The sequence below is a fragment of the Motacilla alba genome, chromosome 5 (assembly GCF_015832195.1).
Source record: "Motacilla alba alba isolate MOTALB_02 chromosome 5, Motacilla_alba_V1.0_pri, whole genome shotgun sequence".
Lineage (NCBI taxonomy): Eukaryota > Metazoa > Chordata > Aves > Passeriformes > Motacillidae > Motacilla > Motacilla alba.
The window spans coordinates 3,147,606-3,175,183 of record NC_052020.1 but is presented as its reverse complement, the minus strand read 5'-3'; the positions used below and the strand labels follow the sequence as shown (position 1 = coordinate 3,175,183).

At 37.0% G+C, this 27,578-nt stretch overlaps 1 protein-coding gene across 8 annotated transcripts in view; it reads left to right on the top strand.

Annotated features, from left to right (window-relative positions):
* Positions 1-27,578, top strand: part of ANO3 (anoctamin 3) — a 125,328-nt gene that overhangs the window by 80,716 nt on the left and 17,034 nt on the right. For all 8 annotated transcript variants that reach the window (XM_038137800.1, XM_038137797.1, XM_038137799.1 and 5 more), the window contains 8 exons: positions 2,919-3,050; positions 4,345-4,451; positions 5,853-5,908; positions 8,921-9,042; positions 10,201-10,335; positions 14,981-15,077; positions 15,976-16,036; positions 26,649-26,731. In XM_038137800.1, the coding sequence (XP_037993728.1) occupies positions 2,919-3,050; positions 4,345-4,451; positions 5,853-5,908; positions 8,921-9,042; positions 10,201-10,335; positions 14,981-15,077; positions 15,976-16,036; positions 26,649-26,731 (793 nt within the window). The remainder of the gene's footprint in view (positions 1-2,918; positions 3,051-4,344; positions 4,452-5,852; positions 5,909-8,920; positions 9,043-10,200; positions 10,336-14,980; positions 15,078-15,975; positions 16,037-26,648; positions 26,732-27,578) is intronic.

The following is a 27,578-nucleotide window of genomic DNA, read 5'->3' as shown; positions in this document are numbered from 1 at the left end:
TTTCTTTTTTTAGTGATGATTGTGTCTGTATGTTGAATCTGTCAACACTAATGTGCTTCCCATTACATGGAAACACACCATGCCCAGGTAACTTGGTTGCATATAGCTGACACTTCTGGCCAGTCTCGAGAGACAGAAACGCCAAGCAAACTGCTGGGTGATGATTGCTGTCAAAGCTGTCTAACATAACTGGTGAAGCTGCTTAATTCTGGTATCTCATTCCATGAGTTTGATCAGATAATGCTAAAATCATCTATATACTGTGTTCCTTTACATTGCAGTCTGTTGAGTAAACATAATCTGCAAGGATTTTTGGGTGAAGTTGTTCTGCTAAAAAAGACTAACCAACCAAATAAATCAGAAGAGTCAAACTGAGAATGGGAGTCGAGCAAAGCTGAAATTACAAGTGTCTTCATAAAATATTAAATTGTATATCTAAGAATTAAATGCACATGCATTTCAGAGTGCTGTCCCTTGGTCTGGGGTGTTCCTGTAGCACCAGCTGGAGTGGTTTCAGTAAAAGCATACCTGAATCAGTATCCCCTAACTTTGCAGCACCATTCCATTGGGACATTTTTTATCTCCTTGCCTGAACTACTGACTTCCCCAGAGCAGCTGTCTCTGCTTTTACTGTCTCTAAATAGGCTATATTGAACAGATTAAGTCAGGAATCTGTTTAAACTGCTACTTTTAACCTAGAAAGCCACTCTGAGTAAAAATGCTAATACTTAGTCCTATAATTTAGGCAAAAATTTGTATTTAAAGGCAAGCTCTATGAAAATTCAGTTTCTTCTTCAGCCATAAAATAACATAAGAAAAATATCTCTCTTGGATAATTTTTATACATTTCTCAGTTGCAGAATTCTATGCTATCTAGCACTTAAGGCACTACATTTTTTCTCTGAAGAGAAACTGCAAATGTAATGTGGACATAAGCATTAATTTATTCCAATTCTGCTTTTCATGTTGAAAGAAGCAGCCATGAATTTTAAACAAGAGCAGTCTTCTTTAACATAATATTTATCAACGGTTTTTAGATTTTTCTACAAGTGATCGAGAGATTTCCCACAACCAATTTTAAAGTACTTTCATAATGAAAAATCTGAAATTAGATGCATTGTTTTTCTCCCTGATACATCTGCATATTTCCCGCATTAAAAAAAGAATTCTGGATTTTGACTAAAAAGTCACCAAGTGTTCAACAAAAAAAAGGGTTCAAGAGAGTAAAGGGGAAACTGCGCTTATGTAAACTGTACTAAGAGAGCTTCTGCTGAACTAATAAAGATAATCAACTCACTAAGGTATTATTAAGGAGACTCTTAAATAATCCACCTGCCTGTGAACTGTGTTCTATGTTCCAATTTCATGAACATACTATGTTCTTTGGCTTACAGTGGTTGGTGTTGAACACAAGTGGTATCCCTCAAGTGCAGTATCAGTTACAACAGAATGTGCACCAATATCTTGCAATGTATAGCAAGAAGAAAATTTTGAGAATTTTAAATGTAACTGTAAAATCCTTCTCCCACATTTGGCTGAAATTTCTATCTGATACTGTGCGAAATAGGGGTTTTCTGGTTTTGCTGATGTTGATAATAAGAAGTACATTTTCATAAGGGTTAGTTTGTTGCATGAGAGCAATTTACCACATCATTACTTATTAGTCTTTACCTAACATTATGAAATGTGGTACATTCACATTATGAAATATTATTAACATGAAATATATCGTTTTATTATGGGCATTATGAAGTGTGTAGCTGTGCTTCTGCTTAGCACCGGCAATGAAGTATTCACCTCAGAGAAAAGAATTTGTTGCTTGGCTTCACACTTCTTATGGATGAAAAATATATATGCTTTATATATCATGCATACATATTCATTGAGTAGAACCCAAATTCCACTGAAAAAGGTACTATTTGGGGAATGATTTTCTCAAATTTAGATTTTTTCTGAATCTCTGGTGTGGTAATTGTGTCATGATATGGCACATTTAATTTGAGATCTACTCCTTAAATAACCATGCTGCGTTGCAGTTGAATATGAAAAGGTATAGGTGAAAAATTGAAGTGAGTATTTGCTCACTTGAAAAATTAACTGCACTTGACTAGATTTATCCATGCATAAATGATGTCCTGAGACATCATTTAGGCAACGTGCCAGTAGAGAAAAAAAACATTTATGTTGCCAGTATGTAATTTAATTGAAGATACAGCATTGATGTTCTGCTTGTGTTTTGTAGTATCAATTTTTAAGAATCTGGAGGAAGCCATATCTAGGTGTTTTTTGTTTGTTTTTTTGTTTTTTTTTTTTGCCTAAATACTGCATGACCATTTTGGCATAACATATCCTTTTATTTTATTTGATATTTAGGTATACTGTTTCATAAGGCAATATCAGCTCTTGGATTTTTAAGAAAATTTTGCAGGGAAAAACTTTGTTGCAATCAGAAAACCATAATCTGATCCTTAGTACTCTCAAATATACTTAAAAATTTTATGAATTTTAGTGTCCACATTGCCAGGCAAGAGAGTGGGGAGGAGTTTCATTTGCTTTGTTCAGTGCAGCTAGGTATGCTCTTGGCTAAAGCATAAGCATCTGCAGTTCTGCCAGATGAACAACCTTGGAAAATTAATTTCTGTAGACTCAGTACCACAGTCCCATTTTGAGTTGTAATCCCACTAATTTTAGGATGAGTTTTACTCAAGTGAAGTGTTCAAGATAGATTGCAAATAAATATTGTTCATTTTGCTTTTTGACTCATTATTTTTTGTTTACTTTTGTATTGTTTACTTAATGTGGAAGTTTCCTGCTTTAATTTAATTTCATTTCTAGTACTATGTCAATAAATACGCAGTGCTGGTGATAGAAATGACAAGGAATTGAGAGTGTGTAAATCTGACTTCTTTTTGTCTCAGTTTGCAGAGGAATATTAGAGAGCTGAAAAGCTGGTTGCCAAGAAATCCCATGAAGCTGGATAAGGAGGCCCTACCTGATCTGGAGGAAACAGATTGCTACACAGCCCCCTTCAGCCGCGCTCGCATCCACCAGTGAGTGCTGGGGTGGGAAGGCAGTGCATGGACCACAAGGGTTTCTGTTTCTCACTTCTGAGCAAGGGCCAGAGAGGTAGCTGCTGACAGATGGTCACTGGCAATACCAAGTATCATATTTGATTTTATTCTCTTAAAGTGAAAATCTGCTCTTTGTTACTTGGTATTGGATGGTCACTCAGTAACGTAATCTGAAATTTGACGGAAAGATGAATGTTGCCGTTTTAGTTTAGAAGTTTTTTGGTTTTTTGTTCCCTTACATTATAAAATGCAAATACTTGCTCAAGTTTTCTTTGCTTATTACTTACTTTATGTAGGCAAATACCTGTTGAGATTTGGAACACCAGAAGCAAGTGAAGACAAGTGATGATTTTTTTTTCTCTCTTAGCAGATCTGCATTTAAAAAGATCTATTGCCTCTGAAAATACAAATATATATACAACAAAACTGTATGTGTTCAAATCAGCATGTTGACAATGCTATATTAAAATGTGACATAAATTTTTTTCAGTACCTATAGAGTTAGGTTTTAAAATTCTGTTTCTTTAACTTATTAAAGTTATCATAAAGTTATTATGATAACTGTTTTAGGAGAGAAAAGTTAATTTAAAGTAGAAATATGAATTAGGATAAACGGGATTTTTTCCACTCAGTAAAGAAACTAAATGGTAGTGAACTGACTTTACCCCAGAAAAACAGAGTAATTGCATTATAGTCTCAATTTTTTTTCCAGTAATTTACCATACTGCACTGAATCAATCCCCTGGTTTTGGTGGTTTTTTTCTCAATCAGCTCAGCTGATGTAATTAATTGTAGTAGCATCACTTTTGGCACAGCTGAGCAGAAGAAGCACCTGCATATCAGAATTCTCATGTCCAGAATGGAGCCATCTGGCCAAGGTTGCTTTATTTGATCCTTTAAGGGAAAATGGTTGTGGAGTTTCTTCCCAAGTCTCCAGTGCGTGAACTTTTTTTTTTTTTAAAATAGTAATTTTGGTGTTTCCACTGCACAAAAAACTGGCAACTCGTAAGTAATTTGAATTTAAGGCCACCACTGTAACTAAAGATATTTATTTAATTAATTATATCCAGAATGGAAATTAACTAGATAGTAGGATATTTTTGGTTAGTCTGTGATAAGGATAACTTTATTAGACTGGCTGCAATGGTGTATAACCTTATATCTTAAGGAATGTAAACATCCACTAAATCATTGTAAAAAGAAAACACTTGAACAGCCATGTTTCAACGTGTGTGCATTGTTTTGAATATTAAGACATTCATTATTTTAATAGTTTTACGATAAACAACAAAGACAGTTTCTTCAGCAATTCCACAAGAAGTAGAATTGTGCATCATGTGCTACAGAGAACTAAGTATGAAGATGGAAAATCCAAAATGGGTGAGAATGATGTATTTTTTACCTAACCCAAAGCTATAAAATTGTTCATCTTTAATTGCCTGGAAAAATATCTTTTGAATAAACTCAGTTTTTTCCTCTTGAAATCTTTTCATTCACACAGTAACAGGGTTGAAGCAATATCCCATCATTTTCTACCTACATATCTCCATGAAAATTTGCAATATTTTTCACTTAATTACTCATTCATTAAAATAAAATGGAGAGATTATTGTATCTTTACATTATTGAGAACCACAGTAAGGGTTACATATACCTCAGAAAGCTGACAATGTTTTCAGGGACTGATCCTAGTATTTCAGCTTCTATCCATCTGTTTCAGTCCAGTAGAATCAATGTATGCTACACTTGGTTTATTTGAGTTGTCTGCGTAGCTCAGAGATAGCTGATCTAAGACTAAATTTGCTTTACATCAACACTCATAATACTGTGATAGTTTTTAGAACGTCTAACTACCCATTTTCAATGACCAGGGAATATATGTGTGATTTTCTATATTTTCTACAGGAATTAAATTAAAGATTGAATATGCGGAGGCTTGGATGATTTCAATTACAGAAAATAATGTTGCTTGAGTTTCTGAACAAAAGCAGTAGTAAGAAAAACAGGAAGAATAAGTGTTCATATCTAACACCTTTGCAGCTGATGATGGGAAATTTCATTATAAGATTAGTTTAGTATAATTTGTATATTTGAAGAGACAAATCTGTATTCCACCATATGTACCTGTTTCTTGGGGAAGCTTTTGGCTACAGATTTGCTCTTAAAGGCTGTTGAATCTTTTTGTTGTACCTATCAACGGTTGTTTATTTTTTTCAATTTTTATAATGTGGTGTGCTAGTACAACAAATCTGGTTTTAGGAATACTCTAGAAACTGATCCAAAATGCAGTAGTCAGTCTGGCACTAAGCCCTGCTCTGATATGAACTTGTCAGCTGGCTTATATTTAAAAAATACCAGGTTTTAGCTGGTAGCTAAATAGCTACCTAATAGCTTTTAACCCTGCAGGGGTTTCACTGCCTTAAAGGATTGTCTATCCATACCACACTGTATATCAGATCATGTGATCACCCATAAAATCTGAATTTTATGCTCTGAGGAATACAGTGTGAATGTAACTATTTTCTCACAATCAGTCTGGTATAAGCACTCAACCCTGAGAGGAAGTTTTCAGGCTTTGGTGCTTTGGCAAGTTGCTCTCTAGTTTGACGGAGCCAGAAATCTGAAAGGATCAGCAGTGCCTGCTGAAGTAGTTGGTGGGGTTATTGATTGTCATCTTCAGCAGCATTCTTATAATTTAACACTAAGTACATTCTCCAAATGTGACTTGATAAATGTGTATGAAAAATTTATATCAGAACTAATGCTTTTTTGGATTTTTAGGTATTAATAGGTTACTAAATAATGGAACATATGAAGCAGCATTTCCACCACATGAGGTAACCTGGTTAATTTGATTTTTAGTTTCATATTTAGATTAAAGCTTCAACTAGTGGTATGGGATCTCACTTTAATTCTGTCTTGCAAACTTTTAATTTCATATTGTAATTTGTTGATGCTTCTTTTATTTATAGCTTTTACTTTGATATTGGCTTTTAAAATTTTCCATATTTTGATAATTTGGATATTATAATAACATCCTGGAACATTTTCTGGTTTGACTAGAATATTATAATTATTTTCTGATTTCTTTGAACTGCGCGTTGCCTGTTGAGTTCTTAAGGAGAGTATCAGTTGTTCCAAATTGTTCCAGTTAGCTGTATTAAATTATTTTTATTTGCCACCTACAGAAGGATTTGTTTTTCTAATAACTTGGCCACTTGATCACAGGGAGACTGCTTAATTATTTCCTGTTTAGTATTTTCAGAATAGTTCTGGATAATTTCTAATATGCATTGAGACTGACTGTTATTTAGAGATGGTTACTATTCAGACTGTTGAAGGAGCTGGATTTGGTTTTAATTGTTTTACTCATGTTTCCCTGTTTAGTTAAGTGTCTGCAGATGTCCACTGGGGAAGTCTTCATATTAAGAAAAAACAGGGGAGCTGTGGAATCCTCAGGATCTTTTCCCCTCAGGGAAATCCCCAGGGCTTACCATAGAGTCTCCCTGCACCTGGGTGGACAGAAAAGACCTTCCCCATGGAGTCTTGCGCAACACTGATCCATCCCAGTTCCTTTCCCCATTTGTCACAACTTCCCCTGGTTTCTCCTTTCCCTGTTTCCTCACTGGTTGTGGTACCCTTGTGGCCGGCCTCATCTTTCCTTGGCACCGCCCCCATAGGCCCCCCTATAAAAGCCTTGTGCAGAGCACATGCTTGGTCTTTTGTCCTTGGCTCCCCTTCAGCATGCTGAAATAAACCTCGCTGGAACTGACCCTGTAAAAAGCCCTTCTGCCTGTCTTGGCTGAGCCAGCTGTAGTGAGTGTGGTGTGTGGACTTGACTGCCTTGCCTGAATGCTCACCCAAGCGGCTGTTCCACAGGAGATGCTCATTGGGAAATAAGATAGAGGTAGCAGCAACCACCATCTAAACCCCACGCTGCTACACTTGACAATGCTTTTTCCAGTATTTAAAACTCTACTAAAGACTGTAAACCCACAAAATAAACTAAAAACCCGTGTTTGACTTAAGAGGGTTTTCAGAAAATCTTCTAATGTTGAAAAGAAGAAGCAAGCTGCACATCTTCAGTCTTTGAAATGCTCTCAGGAGCATGGTAGTTGCAGCTCTGAACTCTGGGTGTTTTGGCTGAATATTGTGACTTGGTTTCATGTTTCAAAGGCTTTACAAATGGCTAAGAGTAATTTTTAAATTATTAAATACTTTAGTTTTAATAATTAATTAGTAGGAATACAGAAAAGGAGTATTTTAGATAAATAATGTAACATCATTGTTTATGCTTCAGCTGTGCATTACTGACTTTAGGGAAAAGCTGGCTGTACTGCCATAAAAGCCTGTTAAGCTTTCTCTGGCATTAAAGCCGTGCTGTCATACCTATTTTATATGTTCCTTTGTTATGGCATAAACTACTGTTTCTGCATCTCAGTTAAAATTAGTGAAATCTTACCTTAATTGCTCCTTGTCTGATGCTAAGGACTGGTGGTGGACCACCCAATTTATTATTTTTTTTCTTTCCCACATGAACAAATAAGAGCGGATCCCAGCAGGATCCCAGCGGGAATGCTAAGACTTGAACTCTTTTATGGATAACAGTGTGGAAAGAAGCAGGGAAAAAAAAAGAAAACATGTAATACTGGGTAATGCTTTGCAGTCATTTATCCAGCCTGCTGTGAGAATAAGTTGATGTGCTCTTCCTAGGTATTCCTAGATGCTGCAAAAGTCACACTTGGTGTTGACATCTTGGTATGCTGCTGCACTGACTGTAAGGAAAAAGGAGTAGACTTGGACTTTTTGCTATTTTTTAGCTTTGGTTTTAGCTCATTCTTAAGTCAGAGAATCAGCAGATTGTAACAAGTTGATGGTGTTCTTTGAACTTCGAGAAGTGCTCAAGATTTCGAATACCTGATAAAAATCTAAATGGCTTCGTTTACTGCATTTGCCAAGGTCAAGAATGTGTCTGATCACTAACTGAGGTGGCCTCTGGAGAGCTCTGCTCTCCTCACAAGAATTACTTGGCTCACGTGCAGTCAACAATTGATGAAGTATTTTCTTTACCATTGCTGAGTGATGGAAGTTTTTTGGGGAAAAAGTTCAGCTAAGGGATATGTCCTGCTTCAGAATTGGAGCAAAATTACAAATGCAAGAGAATTCTGCTCAAGATTATTGTAGCAAATTTGTGTGATGCCTTCTGACTGCCAAGCGTGAGGCTATTCTTTTAGTCTGTTAGGTGGTCTGTAAATGTCAGACATGGCCTGGAAGGACTCCTTTTGGATCAGACTGACTCTGTTTTGCTTTTAATGCCTCGAGAGTCCTATGAAGCTTCAAAATAATGCCAATTCAGTTTCCTTCATCTTAGAAAGTATGTACTACAGAAAGAATATGTTTTTCTATACCTTCAACAGTAGTGAAAGAAAGTGATAGAAAATGTCTAGGAGAAGAGAGCTGACATATTAGAAATTCTTAAATTTTATAGAAGAAATAAAAATATACCACAAGCATTTCTTGAAAAATTGAAATAGGCGGAGGCATACAAATAGGCATCTATTAGTGAAATAAAAACAGAGCTGAGTACTTCTTTAAAGTCTTGTATTAATATGTTTCAGTCATTAATTATTAGAGAAACTGGCCATTTCAGAAGTGTATGGAACCCTGCCTCTTATGTCAGGCTTACCTTAGCTCCTGATGACATGTTCCAGATGTGCCCAGAATAAGAGACCTATTTATTAAATATAAAGAACATTTCTATTAAAATTATAATCAAAAATATCTAAGAAACGTATACATTTTATGTAGTGCCTGGAATTGTACTTACATTTCTTTGTGTTTTTTTTCAGGGAAGCCACAAAAGCAGGCATCCCATCAAAACACACGGAGCACAGAATCACAGACACCTCTTGTATGAGCGCTGGGCACGATGGGGAATGTGGTACAAATACCAACCTCTTGATTTAATCAGGTATTAGTACTTTGAAGATTTTCTCTGGTACAAAAAGCCTGGCAAGAGTGTGCTAACTGTATTCATAAATTCCTTATGCTTTCCTATAACATTTAGATATTCCCTGTTATTGCATAAGGCTGGAGTTCTCGAAGTTGCTTATTTTGGGTGGTCTTTTGTAGGTTACTTTCAAATGAGTCTGCTTAAAGAACATGTAGTTCCAACTGCTCAAGAATTTGCAGTGTGAAACTTAAAATACAAACCCATAATGTAGTCTGCTGATCAGACACACTTGCCCCTTGTGAGAGCACCTTTGAAAGCAGACTCTTATCCACATGGACAGTCAGAGTTACCAGATGCAGAGGATTTAAAATGCAACCCAATTTTAACCTTTCCATGTGGGTTTAAATATCTCTTATTTATATGTCTTAGATTTAGTGTCATGGGTTACCAGATGTAAAACAGAGAAATACATATAAGTTAAATAATGATGATGTTTGGGTTTCACAGTTTCCTCCTCTGACATTGAATACCAGCAATTCATTTTCCTTACTGTAAGTTTTTATTCCTGATCTGAGTCATAACCAATTATTGGTGGAGCTAAGCATGTGCCATGGGACAATTTTGTGCTGTATCATTCTTGATTGACTTTCTGATCACTGCTATTTCATCTGTTCTAGCAATTGATACCCAGGTTTTGAAGAATTAAAGTTCAGTATTCAGCTTGTGTTTTCAGACCATTGTTTTCACTACTAGTAGTTGGAAATACGTCATATTATCTATATATGATTATCTATCATAAATGTTTTTTTAAATGGAATACTTAGGTTATACTAACTTACCTTATCCCTTTCCAGATCTTTTTGTCTGTGTCCATCCATCTATCTGTCTATCCTGCGTTTAGTAATGTTGCTACTAGTCCACCTACTTAGTCATTGCAAGAACATGACAATTATGAAGGCACTGCAGTTATGTCCTTGTTCTCATAAATCTGCAGTTAGTGTCAGTAAAATATTAATGCTAGCCCAAAAAAACCCTGTTTGTTAAAGTGACAATTTTGTCAGAAACTTGTAATGATAGTTCCTTGTTAGAATTATTCTACTACTGTGATGGTAGAGATAGATGGAGGTCACCATAAAATTTAGTTTTAAACAATATATGTGTTTCCTTTTCATGTAGGCGATACTTTGGTGAAAAAATTGGACTGTATTTTGCCTGGCTGGGATGGTATACTGGAATGCTTATTCCTGCTGCCCTGGTTGGGCTCTTTGTTTTCCTCTATGGATTATTTACAATGGATTCCAGCCAAGTAAGGTAAAATTCTACTCAGTAATATGTAATAGCCTATTGTTAATTAAGAACAGTCTGGCACAACTTAGATTGCTGTATTTTTAAATGTTTTGCAGATATGGTAATAATGTAAGAATAACCAAAATAGAATATTGGGTCTTTGAATCAAGTATTTACACTTTGTACATCTGTTTTGCATCAAGCAAATGTGTACTGCTGGCAGTGGCCATTCTTATCACTGCATTGCAGTGATTCCCACTAAGGAAAAACAGACCAGACTGTAAGGACTAATGCTTATGTTGCAGATACTGCAGTAATTGTTGATCTAATTAAGGCTAATGGGTGAAAAAACAGCCATATTCCCTCATTACCTACATCTTCCTATAACTTCCAGAGTGTAGTACAGTTATTAAACTTCAACTTTTACCCATGTCTTTTTTTCCTTCTTCATTAATAGTGGCAAACTTGGATTCTAACAAAATTCTTATTAATGTCAGTGTAACTTGCAGCCAGGAGACTCAGCGTCAGGGAGATTGCAACCTCATAAAATGAACCTAGTTTTCAAGTTTCCCACTTTTGTGATTTTGCTCTGGGAAGGGTTTATGACAATTGAGATGTTGTGATGAGGGTGCTCAAGTGCTGACTGTACTTCTGGGAACTCTCTGACGATCCACTGTACTGCAAAGTATTCCATTAGCTGTTATCAGACAGTATCAGTATCTGTTCTTAAAATTGCAGCTGTTGCTCCAAGCAGTTTGGGTGCTTAGGCTGCATGTATACTTGGAGTCAGATTTCATAGAAAAAGTTGTTTCTCTGGCTTTGAGCAAGACCATGTTCAAATTTTATCTAAGGAGTTTTCTTTAACTTCTATTTCACAGCGAGTTATATTCTACAGTGCTCTAATGAACACTTTTTTTAAAGCTTGCTTTGTAAAGCAAACTCCTGAGAAATGGTATTAATTCAAACCACATTAAATGCAATAAACGTAACAGCCAGGAAATGATGCTATCTTTAAGATACTGTATTAGGATTGTTTTTCATCATAAATATCTTCAAAATGCAGTGGATCTAAAGTTGAGGGTCAGGCTGTTCTTAGAGCACAGGTATTGCCACGTCTGGGGTCACCATTTATTACCATGGGTCTTCTGGGCAGTCTGGACTTGGTGAAGGGAAGGAGAGATCTTGACTCCATTTTGGAAGGCCGGTTTATTATATTATGATATATATTACATTAAAGAAGACCACACTATAACTATACTACAAAGAATAGAGAGAAAATAATCAGAAGGCGAGACAGGAATAGAAAGGAATCAATAACAAAGTCCTGTGACTCCTAGAGAGTCCAAGAGCTGCTGCCTTCTCGATTGGCCACCAAGTAGAAACATCTCACATTGACCAATTGAGAAAGCACCTGCTGCATTCCACAGTAGCAGATAACAAATTGTTTACACTTGAAGCTGAGGCCTTCTCAGCTTCTCAGGAGAAGAAAATCCTAGCAAAGGGATTTTCACAAAATATCACAACCACACACAGGGACCACAGCTGCTGAGCTGTCAATCTATATTTGTCACATGTACAATGGCACAGTTCCATCAAAGGGGGAGCAAGGGGCCATAATCTACTATTATCAAGGTATAGCTTAGTATTTCTTCCTTGTGGAAGAGAAAGGTGTATCACTGGCAACTCTTTGAGAGAAAGAAAAAAAATTTTTAATAATTTCATTCTTTCCAACAGTAAGCTATTATGTACTTTTATATCATAGAATCATCGAATATCCTGGGTTTGAAGGGATTCACAAGGATCATTGAAGTTCAGCTCCTGGGGCTGCATAGGACAGCCCCAAGAATCCCACCATGTGCCTGAGATAATTCAAATTCTTTTTGAACTCCTTCAGTCTTGGTACTGTGACCACTTTCCTGGGGAATCTGTTCCAGTTCCCAGCTGCCCTGTGATTGAAAAACCTTTTTCTAACATCTAACGTAAAGCTCCTCTGACACAGCTTCATGCATTCCCTCTGGTCCTGTCACTGGTAACCAGAAGGAGAGGAAGCTGTTAGATTCCAACTGTTAGATTACTGTGAGATCTCCCCTCAGTCTCCTATTTGCCAGACTGAACAAGCCAAGTGATTTCAGCTGCTCCTCATATGGCTTCCCCTGTAGGCCCTTCACCATCCTTGTGGCCCTCTTTTGGAGACTCTCTTAAGAGCTATATATCTTTCTTACATTATGGCTCCCAAAACTGCACTCTATATTTGAGATGAGGCTGCACCAGCACAGAATAGACAGGACAATCACCTCCTGTGTGTCACATGCTTCTCCCAGGAAGACTTGCAGGTACGACTCCTTTTTAACAGAAAAATGCAGTTATCTTCCTTGCTGCAGGGTGTTGTAAATGAGCACAGAGGTAGGCTAGCTTTTGAGGGTTTCTGTCCTCAGATTTTTCCCTTGGCTGCTGCTTAGTAGCTGTAGAGAAAACACAGACAAAGCACATTTGAGTGTGTTCCTGTGGGGCTGGATCTATTGTGTCTCATCCTGAGGCACCTCAGAGTTGTTCTGTGCTACACAGAGTGCCAGTGGACCCAGGCCTCTGTGCTCTGTGTCAGAAACAAGAGACTGAAAGTTAGGTAAACCCTCACATAAGCCCTATATGCCTGCAAGGGAAGGTGAATATTCATATATTTATTTGTAGCTATCATTAACCAGTGTTCATTTCACAGTACTGTCAGAGGATGGGTTACGGCAGAAGTCCTAACCACGCGCTCTGTGCCAGCCTCACATCTGTAATCTGGTTGTGTTAATTCTGTGGAGAAGGTGCTACCTGCCTTTGTGTGAATGTGTGCAGTCCCTCTGGTCAGTCATGACACAGCGCTGTCCTGTCAGTGCATTGCTTACGACTGTGTTAGTAAGAACAGCTGTGTGAAGAAATGTGTGACTCGAGCTGATTATGCCTGGCTTGATAAAATATATGTAGATGTTTTCTGTATCATCTTATGTACTTAGGCAATTCTAAAGGCCACTGATAACAGATATTGTTGCCATATCCTTGCCATATTTTTTTTACTTAGCCTGGAAGGTGTTAGTGAGGATTAGACAGAAACTTTGTACCTAGAGCAGACAGGGGTCATCCATTAGCAGGTATCTGGACTGCACACCTGTTCTTATTCTTGCTGTAGTCTGGGACTGAGAGATTATTTACCTGGTGTTTCTGCATTCTTTTAAAGAAAATTCTAGATAAGCATCTGTAAGAGTATTAAAATCTATCATTTGATTTTAAGCACTTCAGTTATCACCATACACAAATGCAGTGTTCAATGGCAATATGGAAGAAACAGAATTGGATATGTTACCTTAAAAAAATCTAAACACAGGAAACCCAGTGGAAATTAGAAATTGAAACACAGTGTTAGGGCATTATGGCAATGTCAGAACTGGCATGTTGCCCCACATTCAATATTTTCTGCTGAACACTGTTTCATATGAAACAGGTTTATTATGCCTGTTATGAGGAATCCATGGCTGTTAGGAAGTGTTTATTTAAGTATGATAAATTCCATCACAAAGCCCTCTTTTTCATGTCTTGTGTATTACAAAATCTGAACTAACCAGATGATCAAATCAGTTTTGCAGAAGGATACTTTCCTCAGTGATGGGCCCATCTAGTGGCTGCAGGCAGGAAACGATCATTTTCTTTTTTTTTCCAGATATCCAGCACAGTTTCAGTAGAGAAGTAATAAGCAAATACAGGACTATGTACTGCCATAGAACCAAACATTGTTTACCATGCCAGCCATAAGTTTTGTAATTTGAGGGTGATGCAGCACGATGTCACATCTAAGAATTAGTTTGTTTCGTTTATGACTTGTCAAAGTGCCTGCCTCTCCTCCATGCTCAGGGTCTGCTAGCAGTTGGTGCTCTCTTTCTCGCTCTCTCTCTATATATATGTATATGTATTTATATATATATATATATATATAAACATTATATTAATATATGCTACATGTGAATGATATATATATGTATATATATACACATATATATGTATGTATGTATGTGTCAGCCTATGTCAGGAGCCCAGCTCAGCACAGGGCCATGAGTCTCTGTGTATAACAAGATTCTCTCTGTAGTTCGTCTCTCTGGCTGCCATGGGCAAGTTGGAAATGGAGAAGAAGGACGGGTGCCACCAAAAGGGAGCAAATATTCCTTTCTCATACTGACTTTTGCCTCTTGTCATAGTGTCTCTCTTCTTTGCTCAATTACATACAAATGATGTCATTTGATTGAGGTCATTGTATATGTACCAGTGTTGTATATCCTCTGAATGTTTGGTATCTTATAACAATTTAGAAAAATAGGCTGTAAATGCATTTGAAGGGTAGTGAGCAATTTTTTGTTTTTTCTGTTTGAGATATTTGGGAGAGAATTTGCTAGTGTGAGAAGTGTAACATGATGCCCAGAAATTTTGTATGCTACTATATAGCCCATAGTGTTTGGGTTCCTGATTTAGGATTAGGCTTTCCAAGCCAAAACTTCACTTTTAATTTATTTTATTTGCCGAGTTATGTGGTGTACACACTGTTGACAAACAGAGAATATAAATGGCATAATCTCAGAAAACCTTGTGAATGCTAGAAGTGTTTTTATAACCTTTATTTTCCTATCTCCTACTAAAGCAAAGAGATCTGTGAAGCAAATGAAACCATTATGTGCCCTATGTGTGAACGCAATTGCACACTACAAAAACTCAACGAAAGCTGCATATATGCCAAGGTAATTATTGTATTATTACTATCAAGATAATTGTGGTTGTATAATGACTGTGCTTGTTTCTACCAAGTTTCCTAAAGCACTTGTTGTTTCTCTACAGATTTTGTTTTCAGCCTTTGTAATACATATTTCTAATAAGGGAGTGCTCTGAAATGATATGGAGTTTTTCTAAAATTCCTTTCTGTGAGCATTTCCTTATTAATAAATTCGTATTATTTTCATCAACTTTTAAATTCCTCTGTGAGGACGTCATAAGTAAACCTTTTTAAGGTTTTTCCTAGGTTTTTCCTAAGGTTTTTCCTCTGTAATTATCTTGTTACCCTCTTTCCTTTGCTTACTTTCTGTTTGAATTTTTGCTCCTGCTTTGCTCTGTCAAACTAAGGCGAAGATTTTATACAATTAAATATTTTGCTACAAGAAGCTATTCTTCAAACTTAAGTAATCACACCAGAAATTGCAAAATACCTAGGTAGAAGAACAAAATGGAATCAAGAGACAGTAAGTATGCAGACGGAGAAAAGTGAAATGGTTTTTTAGCTCATAAAAACCTTAAAATAGAAATGGTTGAGATTAAGTTTGACTTACCATATGACAAGAATTCTGGACAAAATTTTAGTCTGTCTGGACTTGGACAAAACAGCTCAGTGTCTGTGAAACAAAATGACTGGTGATGCATGAAGTAATGGTCTGGAACAGCAGATTTCAAATTATACTGGAAGTCAGAGTGTGACGTTGACAAACCTTGGCAGAAGAAACATGCTAGTAGGACTACTTATGAGAAAGCTTAGCTTCTGGTTTCTGACACCAGTTATGTACTCTATTTGTACAAAAGACTATTTGGGGCAAAAGATGAGGTGGCAGTATTATTTTTTTCCTGATGTGTTCATTTTTTTTTTTTCAGGTTACACATTTGTTTGATAATGGAGGGACTGTCTTCTTTGCAATTTTCATGGCAATTTGGGGTAAGTACATTTTTATTTAGTTGTTTTGTTTTTTTTTTAGTTCACCTGACCCTTTTATATGATTATAAAAAAAATTATAGCTCTTGATAAAAATTAAAGAAGGATTTTGTTTCTGCCACACAAACTAATTTTTTTTCATTTTCATTAACTTAAATTTCTGTGCTTGTAATTTATTACACATTTTCTGTAAATGTATGTGTATAAACACCTAATGTAATGATTTTGGTTTGGGTCTAAATGTCTTTAAGCCTGAATTTTATATTATTTAGGCCAAAGTCATTTTAGAGGAAAACATGTGGGTTGTGTTACTGATCTTGAGCCAATATCAAAATCACATCTTGTAGAGGATTCCTGTAGAATAAATGGGAATGGTTTTATGGGAGCTAATTAGAGGAAAGTAGAGGAAAGGTTTGAGGTTAAGTGCTTACTGCAGTTAAGGTATTTCCATTGAAATTCCCAGTCTGAATCTCTTGTTATGTTCCCACTGCCATTGCGCACATCGTATTGTGCAGCTCAAAGCCAAGCAGGGGCACATCCACAGAGGAAACTGCTGAGCAGGAGTTGGCAAAAACAGTCCTGCCTCTTGTAGACGGTCAGTGTAATAGTGCCATAAAAGACAGATTTAATGGGCCTAGCATTAAACTCTCAGTAGAATTAGCCTTCACTGCAGCTAATAGGATTTTGCTGCTGGGAAATAGGGAAGAAGAACAGAACCAGACATAATTGGTTCTACCAATGAACATGTTTGTCTGTGTAAACACTGAGAAAATGACACTAGCTCACATTAATAGAGCTGTGTGCATTCAACCCAGAGTTTCACAGTTTTGAATGAAATGCTACACAATACTTTATTTATGTAACATGTATGAATAAATATTAATGACTCTAACTTAAAGTAAGAACAAATGTCACAAATTTTGGAGGCTGGCATTGTAAAAGCAAGTAACAATATACGAACAACAGCAAACATCAAGTAGTTACATGGAGAACAGAAGCTCATCCCTCTACATGCAAAAATTATGATTGGATTGTTAAAAATTACCATGCTGTAACTACAGGGCACACTTTGATTACTTTCCTCATTGATACGTCTTCATTTACAGCTAATCTTGCTATTACTGTCTTCCAGTTATTACAGTCAAAAATTCCTAAAAAAAAGTGCATTTAATTATATAGTTAGCAGTGCAGACAACAGAGGTAGCTTCTTAGCACCTCTTCATCTCTAAGCTCTCCTCCAAGAGAGCTCTTTTCAATTTCATCTGAGGCCAAGATTCAAGTATAAGGAGGAATTTGCTTGTATGACACTGCTTCACCACAGGAAAGATGGTGTTATATGGGCTAAGGAGGGTGAAAGCTGAGCATTACATTTTTCTTCATTTCAAGCATCAGAGTGATACTCTCATGTAATATTGGTGAATCTGTCTCAGATTTTCAGTCTGCTACCAAACATGCTGGATACTATGTTAGATATGTTAGGATACTACGTCCCTGGTATTGATGGGACATACGCTGTTTTTGGACTGAAGTCTTTAATATTTAAAATAAATACCTGTTTTGCTCATATTCAGTATGACTGACATAGTTTCTCTCTGGGATGTATGTGCATGTAATTTACTCACATATTGAATAAAACCTCATGACAACATTTGCAGACAGTGAGATAATTCCAGTCCATCAGTGTGATCCACAGTCTCCACACTAATTAAAGCATTTTAGCAGAGCTTAATAACCAGGACATATCCCACACGGGTAGTTTTCTCTACGCTTTATTTTGTTTGTTCTGTGTCTTTACAATTGTCTCTTTTACATATTCTTTCTTTCTATTTAGACATGTCTGGTAATTGAAAGCAGATAAGCTATACAATTAGCTTTATATTATTATTACAATTAGCTTTATTGCTTTATATTGCCATAGTTTTGCTCTTTAGCTGGACAGAACTGGACCATGCTTTTTAGGATACCTATATATGTATCAGAGATAATTCCATTTCTCCCTTGTTAAGTATTTCTTCTATCTAATCTAATACAGACACATTTTAAATAATTTCCACAGATCTAGCCTGCAATTCAAACAACAGATCTGTTTGACAGAGGAATAGAAGCTTGTCATCTTTTTTCCCATTGATAGTGATACTAAATCAGTGTCATCTAGTCAAAGGTTAGATGTAGCTCATTTTACTCAGTAATTCCATACTCCCCAGCAAACTTCAAGTAATCCAAATTAAATAATTCAAGTAAGCCTAATCAATCTTGGCATATTCACTGAAGAAGGTGCAGATGTAAATTTGAGGAAATAACGACCTGAGACGTTTTTCCAGTAGAAATTATATTACGATGGAATAGGTTCACTTCAAAGTAGTGAAGTTGAGGATGTTTTTTTTGTATTGATACTAAAATATCATTGTAATCCTAGTCAAATTTGTTTGTTACATTGTTGACCAAAGTTACACAAAGCAGAATCTTACCTGGGTGCTATTTTTCTGTGTTATTTCTAACAAAGCAAGTGTAATATCCTTCCAGGAAAAGCAGAGGTTGATCATTTAATTACAAAGTAGAGGAGTGATGCTCTGCTACCGAACCCTGCCTGTTGTATGTTGGTGTATCTTGTGATTTTTCCTTACTTTTCAAGATACTGTTTGCACAGTGATGGCTGTAAGGTAACAATGGCCATGTTGTTTTGGGAAAAATGAAAGGGATGTAGATAACAGGCAAGAATATAATGTGAAGCAAACATTGTAATGAAGAGTGGGATGGTGTGATGCCAGCCGTTGGAATGCCATCAGATGGGCACTCTGCATTGTCTTCCTTTGTCTTGTCTGCTGTGAGGCACCTCTGACTCTTATCATATGGTTCAAGAGAGTTGTCTTAGTGAAGAACTGAAGGAATAACATAATAACTTTATTTTTTTATATATGGCTTGAAGGATTTGAATCACTATCTACTGGGTACCTCATGGTTTAATTCAGCAGTCCCTCACATGTATCACATGTATGTCCAGTTAACTGCTTTCTGACACATGGAACAGGAGGAGATGAGGGCCCTGATTCATTATTTCTGAAGATAACTCATGTCCTTCTAGCAACACCCATTCAGCACTTACATAGGTGGTCAGCTTTCAAAGCTGCTTCCTAATCTGATGTTCTGACAGCTTTCAGCTCTGGCTTTTAAGCTGGAAAGGGCATATTGCCAACATTTATTTTTATTTTATTTTCTATAAGAAAAAGGGTATGTTTGGCCTCTCAGTATTTGTTTAAATATTTAAAAATAAGGACCAGGAACATGATATAGATGTTTGGACTGTGATTGCACTTCAATACAAGTTTTTACATACTCATGGAGAAGACAAAAGTAGTCATCTTTTTAAACCTCTTAAAAATATTTTTACTTCTGAAAACAGATATAGCTTCATTCTTAATTTTGTAATTGACATTGGATGACTAAAGATTCTAGCTTTTTTTCAGTTAATCAAGGTTTGGGAGAGCTTTTGAGCTATAGTTTTAAACTTGCCCACAATTCTTTGAACAGGTTCACTGATACTAGATAAAAACATAAAAAACATAACTTGTAAGGAGGAGATACAGAGTTAAGAGGCGTATTGGTTAAGCTAAAATTTTTAAATAGTAAATTAATGTCAGTTGAAAGCTAGTTTGGCTGGAGTTGATGATATCCTAATAATTCAGTAAGATGAGACTATTTAAGCAGCCTTGTGCAGAAATAAGAAATGTTCTTATGCAAAACTTGTACTGTTCCTTACCTGGGTCACTGCTTGTGTCAGCATAGAGCCGTCTGTGGGAAAATGACTCCGGCATCTTCGTAGCACATATAAAATATCTAACCAGGCCAATTAATACAGATCCCAGAATGGCTCCTGCAGAGATGCCAGCTATTACTTCTTCTTTGTTGTTTTTGTCTGAGAAAAAAACCCAAAGATGAAATAGTTGAATGGGAATAATAAATCTATAAAACCAGTGAGCGAGACTTTTCAGCAAGAGTCTGAAACACTTTGCAAGCTGTAAGTAAACCAGCCTTTCTGCAGAAACTTTCTGCCTATGTAAATGAAAACAGACATCTCCATCCTTGAAGTTTGGGGGAATAACGGGGGTTTAGAAAAAATAAAAAGGCAGCTAAATGAGTTTTTAATCAAATAAAAAGGTTTCAGGTTTAATTACTGAATCCACAACTATTTTTTAATTAAAGAAAAAAAAGAGTAATCCTTCTTTGAATGCAATTATTTGTAAGCATTTAAGACAGCAGTTAAAATTGTAGCCTCTGAATTTCAATTTCTGTGTGTGCAAAGTTAAAAATTCAGTAATGCTTCATAAACCTGTTCAATTAGCAGAATAAATGCATTTCTTCAAGATTTTCCCTCAAATTTCATGAAAATTGTCTTCAAGATACTCAGTTTTTCTTGAAAGTGAACGTGCTCTCCAACTCTCATTCCTTTTCAATTGATGTTAGCTAAAAATCAGGTGCCTTGTAATTATTAGCTATGTATTAACTATGATGGGAAATCTGAAAGTCTGATGATCCTTCAGTTCTTAGTACAAACTGTACTTTCAGTCCTGTGTTTAAAAGCTTGAAAGCTAAATAATGTAAAAAATTACTGTGCCTTCTTTTCTTTTCCTGAAGACCTGATTCAGAATAGCAGGATTGAAAAGTGCAATGACAGTTTTATGTTCCATTGTTTTCCCACGCATACTTAACTTGGTAATTAAAGGCACAGTGAGTAATTCCTTTGGAACTATTTATAAGAAGTCATCTTTGGTCACAAAAATTTCTGAACTTTAATAAGTTGATGAGGTGTATATTTTAAATCTAAGTTCTACACATCTGCTTTGAAAGTCCATTTCAGTGAAAATAGGCAATACCTGTCACTAGGTTCTCCCACTCTGGGAAGTGTTAAATAATTATTTAAAGTGTAAATAATTTGAAAAGTACATGTTTTATTTTGGGTGAGCTTTAGTTTTAGTCTGTACTAGGTCACTTGTACGTTCACATGTCTCATAAAGCCTCCAGTTAAATTTTTAAAAGGTTATATTTCATATAACCTTTGTAACTTTATTAAACCACTTGGATTTTAGTTAGATACTTACCTTCATTGACATCTTTTGGTGATGCAGTCGGAGGGTTGCTGAAATTATGATTTAGCTTTGTTGTCTGCTGAATGGGGTTGAAATTTAGGGTAGGACTGTCATGCTTTACCATGGGTGATGTGAGAATGACACTGATGGGGAACAACGTGGTGGGTTTGACTGAAGAGTCACTGGGAGCTCTAAAGCCCCAAGGATGGTATGGATGACTGTGGAATGACTCGGTGTCACTGTGGAAGGAAATGTAGCTGCAGCACTTTTGGTCACTTCAGAAAAGTCACCTGTTGTTCTAAATGCTGCTAAAGACATTCTGTGGGTATTTGTGACTGAGTTACTCCATTTTTTTTGACACATTTGAAGAGAAGGCCGTGCCATCAGAGGACCTCAGGGATATGCTTTTTGCTTCACTGATAATTTCTGTTCTTTTCACCACATTCTCTTTGACATTGGCAGCTGTTGGTGGAGCATGACTTGTGGTAGAAGGACTTACTGTGGTAGTCATATGCAGAATAAATCTCTGTGAAGTTAGTTGCACTGGAAACTTATGTTTTTTTGTAATTGAACTATTTCCTTTACTTGTTTCTTTTACTTCTCCAGTCTCAGTATTGCTTCTGTTCCATTGCAGTCTTACAAGCAGAAAAATGAGAGTCATTCCATGTGAGGGTTGCATCGTGTTGAGTTCAAAGTTTATTTTATACAGAACCTGCAAGAAATTCAATTTTTTAATGGTTTTATTTAACCAAACCCAGTTACTCAGTGAAGACCCAAATAAGTTGGTAAAATAGGTTAGTGTTATACAATAGAAATCTCACTGATTTATCACATGTTGATGCTGGAAACGTTATGTCCCTAGGTCTTAATGACATAAGAATCACCTAAAATAATACTGGTGATTACAAAATGTATCTCATCTTGATCAATATCAATTGCAATATTGATCTCAGTCTGCTGATGGAGATGTTGTAGGATAGCTCACGTAGCTGGAATGTTGTCATGGAGGGGCACACACTGTTTAGAGTAGACAGATCAGGAAGCACATGGTGACAGAGTTGTCCTGTGTGAGGCAAGACTTGAAATGTATTCAGCTCTGACTTGGGGTAGGAGTAAGTTGAGAACTTGTGGGTCAGGATAAAGGGGATGACTTGTAAGGGTGACACTGTTCTGGGTGTTTGCTACAGGCCAGCTGATCAGGAATAAAAAGTGGATGAGGTCTTCTGTAGATAGCTTGAAGCGGCCTCAAAGTCACAGCACTGGTTCTTGTGAGGGACTTCACCTACCTTGACATCTGCTGGAGAAGCAACACAGCAAAGCACAAACAGTCCAGGAGGTTCCTGGAAAGCATTTAATGCAACTTTCTGAAGCAGGTAGTAGAGGATTCCCAAAGGAGTGGCATGTTACTTGACCTCATACTAACAAACAGGGAAGTCTTGTTGGAAATGTGATGGTTGGGAGCTGCCTTGGCTGCAGGGATCACATGATTGTGGAGGTCAGTACTGGATAAAGAGGAAGCAAGGCAGCAAGTAAAATTACAATCATGGTATTCAGGCGAGGTCACATTAGCCTCTTTAGGGATCTCTTGGAAAAATCCCATGGGAATTTGCCCTGCAGGGAAGAGGGGTCTAAGAGAGCTGGTTAATATTCAAGGACCACTTTCTTCAGGCTCAAGAATGATGAATCCCATTGAGAAAGGAATCAGGCAAAGCAGTCTCAAGACCTGTGTGAATTAATAAAGAATTCCTGTCAAGCATGAGCAGGAAATACACAGGAGATTGAAGCATGGTCATGTCACTTGGAATGCATATAGAGAGGTGATCAGAGTAAGTAGAAATGAAACAAGGAAGGCCAAGGCCCGTCTGGAATTAAATCTAGTCAAGGATATAATGGACAGCAAGAAAGGCTTATTCAAAGGCTTATCCATAACAAAAGGAAAACTAAGGATCATGTGGCCCATTACTAAGTGGAGGGAGGCCCTTGTAGGTGAGGACACAGAAGAGGCAGAGCTACTGAGCATCTTCTTTGCCCTGGTCTTCCATGACATGACCAGCCCCAGAAATCTCTGTCCCAGCTGCCCAGGGTAAAAGAAGGTCAGTTTCCTTGCTCAAACATGATTAGTTAGAGAACGCTTAGACAAACTTGACATCCACGAGTACATGGGCCTTGACGAGATGCATCCACAAGTGCTGAAAGAGTTGGCAGACACCATAGCTAGGCTATTCACAAACATCTTTAAAAGGTCTTGGTGATCAGGAGAGGTGCCCAAATACTGAAAGGAAGCAAATGTCATCGCAATCTTTAAGCAAAAGAAGGAGGACCCAGGAAATTACTTAGCAGTCAGCCTCACCTCAATCCCAGAGAACTGTAATCATTGGTGCAGGGTCTTGTTGGAGGCCTGTCTCTGGTGGTGTCCCCCAACGTTCAGTACTGGTTCACAGTGTTGTGTAACTTACTCATCAGTGACTTGGACCAAGGGGCAGATGCCCCTTCAGTATGTTTTAGATGACATAAAGATGGGAGAAATGGCCCCAGAGTGCTGTGCATCCCTTCACAGGGACCTCGACAAGCTGGAGAGATGGACAGAGAAGAACTGTCAAATTCAACAGAGGGAAATGCAGGGTCTTGCACCTGGGGAGGAACAACCCCAAGCAGGCTGACCTGCTGGGAAGCAGCTCTGTGGAAAAGGAGCAGGGGGTCCTGGTGGATGACAAATTGTCCATGGGCCAGCAGTGTGGCCTGTGGACAATGAGGCCAATGGGATCCTGTGGTACCTTAGGGAGAACGCTGCCAGCAGGTCGAGGTGGGTGATCCTGCCCCTCTGTTCAGCCCTCGTGAGGCACATCTGGAGTGGTGTGTCCTGCTCTGGGCTTCTCATGTCAAGAAAGACAAGGAGCTCCTGGAGTTGCCGGAAGGCTGAGGGAGCTGGGCCTGTTCATCCTTGAGGTGAGATGACTGCAAGGGGATCTCATGAATGTATCTAGGTATCTGAAGGGAGCGTGTTAAAGAGGATGGAGCCGGTATCTGCTCAGTGTCAAACAGTGATCAGAAACTAATGCACAGTAATTTTCGCCTGAATCTGAGGAAGGACTTCTCTCCTGCTTGCTCTGGAAAAGGCTGCTCAGAGAGGTTGTGGATATATATAATACCTCCTCTTTGGAGATATTCAAGAACTGCCTGGATGCAGTCGTGTACCATATGCTCTTGGATGACCCTCCTTAAGCAGGGAGATTAGACCAGATGATCCCTTCCAATCTTAACCATTTCATGATTCTGGAACAAAAGCTTAATTTCATAAGAAAATTCCATGGTTCTATAAACAAACCTCATACTCAGAAGGGAATCATTCAAAACCACATTGCTAATTGAAATCCACGTTGCTATGGAGTGAGGTCATGAAACATATATGGATGGTATTCTCAAGGCAATGTTTTCTGGGCAGACAGTGATTCTAAGAGCATGCTAAAGATTTATGCTGCCTTGTGAAGAATTAGAATTTTTTACAATTAACCTGGGAAGTTGATGGATAATGTTTTGTAGCCTTGAGCAGTGAGTGTCATAGTGGCAGAATGCTGCCAGGAGAAAATTGAAAACTAAATCAGTCCAGAAGTTATGAATGAGGCTGAATTTGTGTGCTGATGTAAACTTCTTTTACAGTACAAAACTGGAAACTGTGTATAAGCATTAATTTTTCAAATGTTAGATTGAGATAAATGAGAACCTCACCTTGAAGTCACATGATTGTAGTAGGTCTGCTGTTCATTATATGTTGTTCAGTGAGGTTTTGGTGAGGGGTATTTTTTCTATATAGGAAACAGATTGGTATCATCTAGTTTTTAACTCCCACATATGAGCTCTCATATGACAGTACAGTAAATTCTATAATAAGTTATTCTTCAGCATCATTAATTATTTGGATCTCCATGTATGTAGGTACTTCACCACTTGAATGAAGGAGATTTATACCTGAAAAAAGTAACATTTCTTTTGTCTTCAAGCCTCTCCTACTTTGTCATGCTTTTTCCTGTGAGTGATTTTTTTAGAGGGTTTGTGTGTGGTCTTCATGGCAGCCAGGACAAGGGTGAAGAGATGGAGAAATCTTGACTCCGTGTTTCAGAAGGCTGGTTTATTATATTATGATATATATTATATTAAAAAAAACACACTAAAACTATACTAAAAGAACAGAAAGATGCATCAGAAGATGAGACAGGAATAGAAAGGAATGTATAACAAAGGCTTATGACTCCCAGAGAGTCTGAACCAGCTGCCTCCTTGATTGGTTATTAAGTAGAAACACCTCACATGGACCAATCAAGAAAGCACCTGTTGCATTCCACAGCAGCAGATAGTAATTTGTTTTCATTTTGAAGCTGAGGCCCTCAGCTTCTCAGGAGAAGAAAATCCCGACAAAAGGATTTTCATAAAATATCATAACTACATTTGTGTTTTGTTGTTTTTCTTTTTTAAAGTTTATTTTTAGGGTTTTGTTTGTTTGTTTTGTTTTGAGCAGGGGGCAGAGAGAATAAGGGCTGGTTTTATTAATTTGTTCGTTTGGGTTTTTTTTATTGAGTTGTGTATTATCCCCAGTTTAGCTTCTTTGTATGTAACACTGTTAAGAGCAATGTGAAGAGCATATATTATATAAATAAGTAATGTATAATTATGTAGATACACGTATAATATATATAACTAATTATGTATCAAGTATGTATAGAAACCCAAAAAGATATTAAACATAGTACAGAAATATAGATAAAGATAGGAATATGTGACCATCCTGTTTATTTTGAGTTAAAAATCCTTCTTCTAAGCAGTTGGCTTTCTAGAAGGAAGCAAATTTTCTTACTTCCTATTTGAATTCATTGTTTTTCAAGGAACAATTGGACAATTCTATGTTTTGATAGGCATCAAAACACTCTAAACAAGGTGTCACACCCTAAAGAAGGTGTCTTATCCTCAGTGGCAGACTCTACAGTGTTTTGGAAATTTGGAGTTATTTATTAGGTGTAATGATCTTACCCAAGCCCCTAAGTACATGAAAAATCTGATTATGCTCTCACACCTAGATTAGAAATAATTGTTAAAGAATTATTCTAGTAGCAAGACTGCTACAGTATAAAACTGGTATAGTTGGGAAAGAAGTCAGGTTCTTATTTGAACTGAATAAACAGAGATAGCTCTTGGCTCTTTATTAATAAATATCATTGTGTATGTGTTTCCTTGTTTCTTCAAGAGAAGAGTCTATATTTTGAATATAATGATGAATTTAAAGGGATGGCAATGTCTCATGTTGACGGGTACCTATCTCTGTACAGCTACTGCAGACAAGAAAAATATGTTTCTTAGATAAACATTGTTAAGTACTGTTTTAAATTTAACAGGGATTATCCTGAAGCTGCTTAGAGTTTTCCGATTCTATGAGGAAAACTGTCAGAAAGTGGCTAATTATATGTTACATTGCTGATTTTCTTAAGATCTGCATGGCCCTTTTTTCCCCCCTGTAATTAAAGTACAGTTGTTTTCCACAGCAACAGTCTTTCTAGAGTTTTGGAAAAGACGGAGGGCTGTATTGACTTACGACTGGGACCTCATAGACTGGGAAGATGAAGAGGTAAGAAGAAACAGAAGTTTACACGTAAACCATGCTATCAGCATGGTCAAAGTTTCAGTATTCAATCCATATCGTATATCAGTCATCTGAGTTTGTCATTCAGATCATATTTGTATTTGTAGCACTAGTTGCAGAATACAGAGGTATGCTTGAGATTGTACAAGGATACTTTGCCTTTTGCACCTAACTAACTTTGCCTTTGCAACTAACCAAATATAATTCTACATTTATTAAAAGTATCCTTGGAAAAACTGAGTGCAAATACTTTCCATACAGAGGACAGGAGCTGCTTCTGATGTCAGCACAAATGCCTGTCAGTTCTATGGTTTCTTGTTCTGGAAATTCCTAATCCTGCATAAAAATAGGACCAAGACAAGCAACAAGACAGAAACTAGATTTTGTATCCTTGGAAAGGTGTAGCTTATCCTCGAACATTCTGCTATCAGCATCAGCAATAATAATTCTTTTTATTCCATAAATTACTAGTCAGCATAGCTGTAGTCTGCCTATATTGGTGATTTAATTGCAGTTTAAGTCAATAGTCTTCACTTGTTTTTTACAGCTTTTTGTGGATGGGTACATAGAAGCCGGTGGCTATTTTTAATAAAGGCTCTCATAACACAAACAACACCATTATAACTGGCCCTAATTTATAGTTTTGTTACCAATATTTGCAGACAATCTAGTGTCCAAATCAGCAATATGACCTATGATTCTTTTTAACACCCTCACATAGTGGGGAAGGCTCCTGTGGTTTCTGTTCTTTGCTGCTCTCCAGCACTACTTCCAAATATTTTCAAAAGAGCAAATTATTTAGGTATTTGAGTTGCAGCATTATAAAAATGAT